The sequence below is a fragment of the Hylobates moloch genome, unplaced genomic scaffold (genome assembly GCF_009828535.3).
Source record: "Hylobates moloch isolate HMO894 unplaced genomic scaffold, HMol_V3 SCAFFOLD_8557, whole genome shotgun sequence".
Lineage (NCBI taxonomy): Eukaryota > Metazoa > Chordata > Mammalia > Primates > Hylobatidae > Hylobates > Hylobates moloch.
The window spans coordinates 1-2,973 of NW_026660832.1; the positions used below are offsets into that span (position 1 = coordinate 1).

The 2,973-nt window shown below is 47.1% G+C and overlaps 1 protein-coding gene across 1 annotated transcript; it reads right to left on the bottom strand.

Annotated features, from left to right (window-relative positions):
- Window positions 1–40: 40 nt before the first annotated feature.
- On the bottom strand, window positions 41–2,233 carry LOC116465710 (BOS complex subunit NOMO3-like; the record flags this gene model as incomplete). Its single annotated transcript, XM_032148690.2, has 3 exons — window positions 41–222; window positions 520–661; window positions 2,059–2,233. Coding segments are annotated over 3 exons (499 nt in total), but the record flags the coding sequence as incomplete, so codon positions are not given.
- Window positions 2,234–2,973: the final 740 nt, after the last annotated feature.

Consider the following 2,973-nt stretch of genomic DNA (forward strand, 5'->3'; position numbering starts at 1 on the left):
GTCGTGATACAATTTGAGACCTGGGTTTTAGAAAGTTTACAAAGACAGGAAGTGTGTGAGGGCCACAGGATGTTGCATTCCAATTCTTACTTTTGTATTTTCCAGGGAGCACGTTGTCAAAGGTGAAAGTCATGGAGTTGACCTTGCCGGAGAGCTGGAGGCTCCGCTTCTCACCCTGGCGGCTCAGGGACTGTAGAGTCACCAGCAAGTCACCGCAGGTGTCTGCAGGAAAAAGAAGGGAGGGCCCCATGTGACCCCTCACAAGGCTTCAGCACAGGTTCGAATCCTAACCCTATGTAATAGCTTCTTGCTACTGCTGAGCTCCTAAGAGGCAGCGGCCGGAGGCGGAGGGGGTGCTTCTTTCAAGCTAACATGCATCCACTTGACTCCAAGAAGCCTCCATCGCACGCAGGTGATCAGTAGCGAACAACAAAGGCAAAAGGAAAAGTTTCCCAAATCCCACTCCTACCAGCTGACTTCTTTGAAATTATGTGTTCTCACTTTCCAGTGATATCTTACCCAAACAAGAGACTTTCCCAGAAACTGATGCCAAGAACTGTACAAAGGCCACATCCATCACGGGCCTGTCGGTCACAGTAAGAGGAAACGTCTGGGGTTTCAATGTCAGCCCTGCTCTGGTCTCTGCCTCAGGAACCATCACCTGCGGAAACGTGGATGGAACGTTAGAGGCTGCATTCGAGAAGATCTTCCCCCTGACCTACAGGGCACTAGAACATTCATCTGAGATCAAAGCTAAAGAGATTTTGAAGGCCAAAGATTCATTTCCAGGCCCATTTAACAATCACAACAAATCCACCAATAACTTGTGTAAAGTAAACACAGTTCCATCCAGATGGAAAAATTAGCCTCAACAGACCCATGTGTATGAACAAAAGTCTTTCTGGTCTAATTCCCCACAGGCACACAAAGCAGACATGCCTCCCTTACATACTAGAAACCATACTACATCCCAGTCCCTTTTCCCGGCTTCGGATCACTTGTAGCATAAGCTCTGAACCTGTCAACACTATGTGGATGACACTTTGGTGCAATTAAGTCATTTCTTCTTCCTATTGTTCTGCGTGCCTTTCATGGGCTAAGAAGAGGAACAGGTGAAGGTAGCAGCGGTCAACTCTTTCATCCCTAGTAAAGATGACACTGCCCTTCCTCGGAAAAGTCCATCACGCTTCCGAAAGGGCTTCCAAAGGCTTGTCAATGTGGACATCTTCGCAGGAAGCCAGCTACCGTCTCACAAAGGCAGCTGTCAACCCACACACCATGCTGTTCTGTGGAAGCAAGGAGAACGCAATCTCCTACCCTGTTTCCCACAGAGGGAGGGACCCCACTTTGCCCTAGTGGAGAGAAGAGTGTAACAGGGAACCTTCCTGGCCCTCTCCCTTTGTGTTATTTGCTCTTCCACAGGGAGGAAGGGCAGCTGCTGATTTGATGGGTGAGAGCCCACGGAAACTGTCTCTCCCCAAGGGCAGGGCCACTGCACTGAAAGGCATGGTGGGCTGACCTCTGCTCTGTCCTGTCTCTTGCTTCCTTGGGCCAGCTGTGGCTTGGGCCTTCACCATGGTGATGAGACCACAGGCCAGAGCGTCTCCCCCTTCTCAGCCTGCCTGAATGGATAAGTCGCATGGTCCCTGCCCAGCCATCTTGAAGTCAGGGCAAAGCAGGAAATGGGAAGCTCCGTTTTGGCCTGGGGTCCCAGAAGCCACGCATTGTGGCCATTTTTGAGCTGCCATTAGTAGAGTTCATTTTTGGTGTCCTCTTGGACTCATCGATATTCTATAGCAGCCAGAAGCCTAAAGGTAGAGGAGTGACTGGTGGCCTGATACTAACAAACACCAAGACTGGAAAAAAAGGAGGCAGATGGCATTATTTTTTAGCTGGATGCCTATCTGGCTCTACTCTACTGGTGCAGGATTGTAAAGACTTAGAAACAAGATGTTGGAAACTGCAATGCTCCTTCTCTAACCCCATTCGAGCTGATAACCCTTCTAAAAATCACTGCTTTTTCTCAAAACATTTTAAATTTAAAACAATGCATCACACCTGAACTTTGTAAGTCCCTGGTTTTGCTTTAAAACAAAATGATCCATGAGCATCCATCTCCACGGTGACCAAAGACTTGTCCTTGTCTTGAGATGACAGGACAACTTTGTATTTACTCATCTGCTTGACGGTGTCGGGGAAGCGAATGATTGATATCTGACCACAGACACTGAACCTGCAAAGAGAACACCATTCATTCCAGCACGAGGACTCAATTATAACAGGAAAGGCTCTTACCCACCAAAAAAGACACAGCCCTCTCCCAGCCCTTGTTCCTGAGAATAGTCTAATCTTAATGAAGAGACAGAATGTAGTCCAGATGATTCTGGTTTTAAAAAGCAACCTTCATTCTGGTTTTAAAAAGCAACCTTCAGAAGGAAGACTGGGCCTCTTTCTACAGAACAGGGGCCCGTAGTGGGGCTGTTTGTGTGTTCTGGGTGACATCTGGCAATCCCCCACTGCAGAGGCAATTTTAAGAAAATCTGCAGATAATAAAAACGTTTCAGGTAACTGGATTGTTGACAGTGGAGCTGCCTTGGACTGAGAATGTGGGCTAGCCCTTAACAGCTAGAGCTCTAAGCTGCCTAAGAAACTGTGGCATTAACCAGGCCATCAAATAAGTCAGGATTATCAAAGACGTCTTCCTTGCTTGTGATTATATATAACACATGGATGAAAGCAAACTGGGAGATTGGAACAGAAAAGGTAATTAAGTTAAAAAATGCAAAGCTAAAATTGAACTCCTTGGGAGGCAGGAGCCACAAACGTAACTTATAACTGAAAAGCCCTATTAGGGTAATGATTCCAATCTGAGATTCTAAATAAGGAGTAAGGTGTTGCAAGGCATCCCTCGAAACACACATGAGAGGCCCCTCTACAAAGACCATCATCCTTGGAGTGCTGGTCTTCATTTCT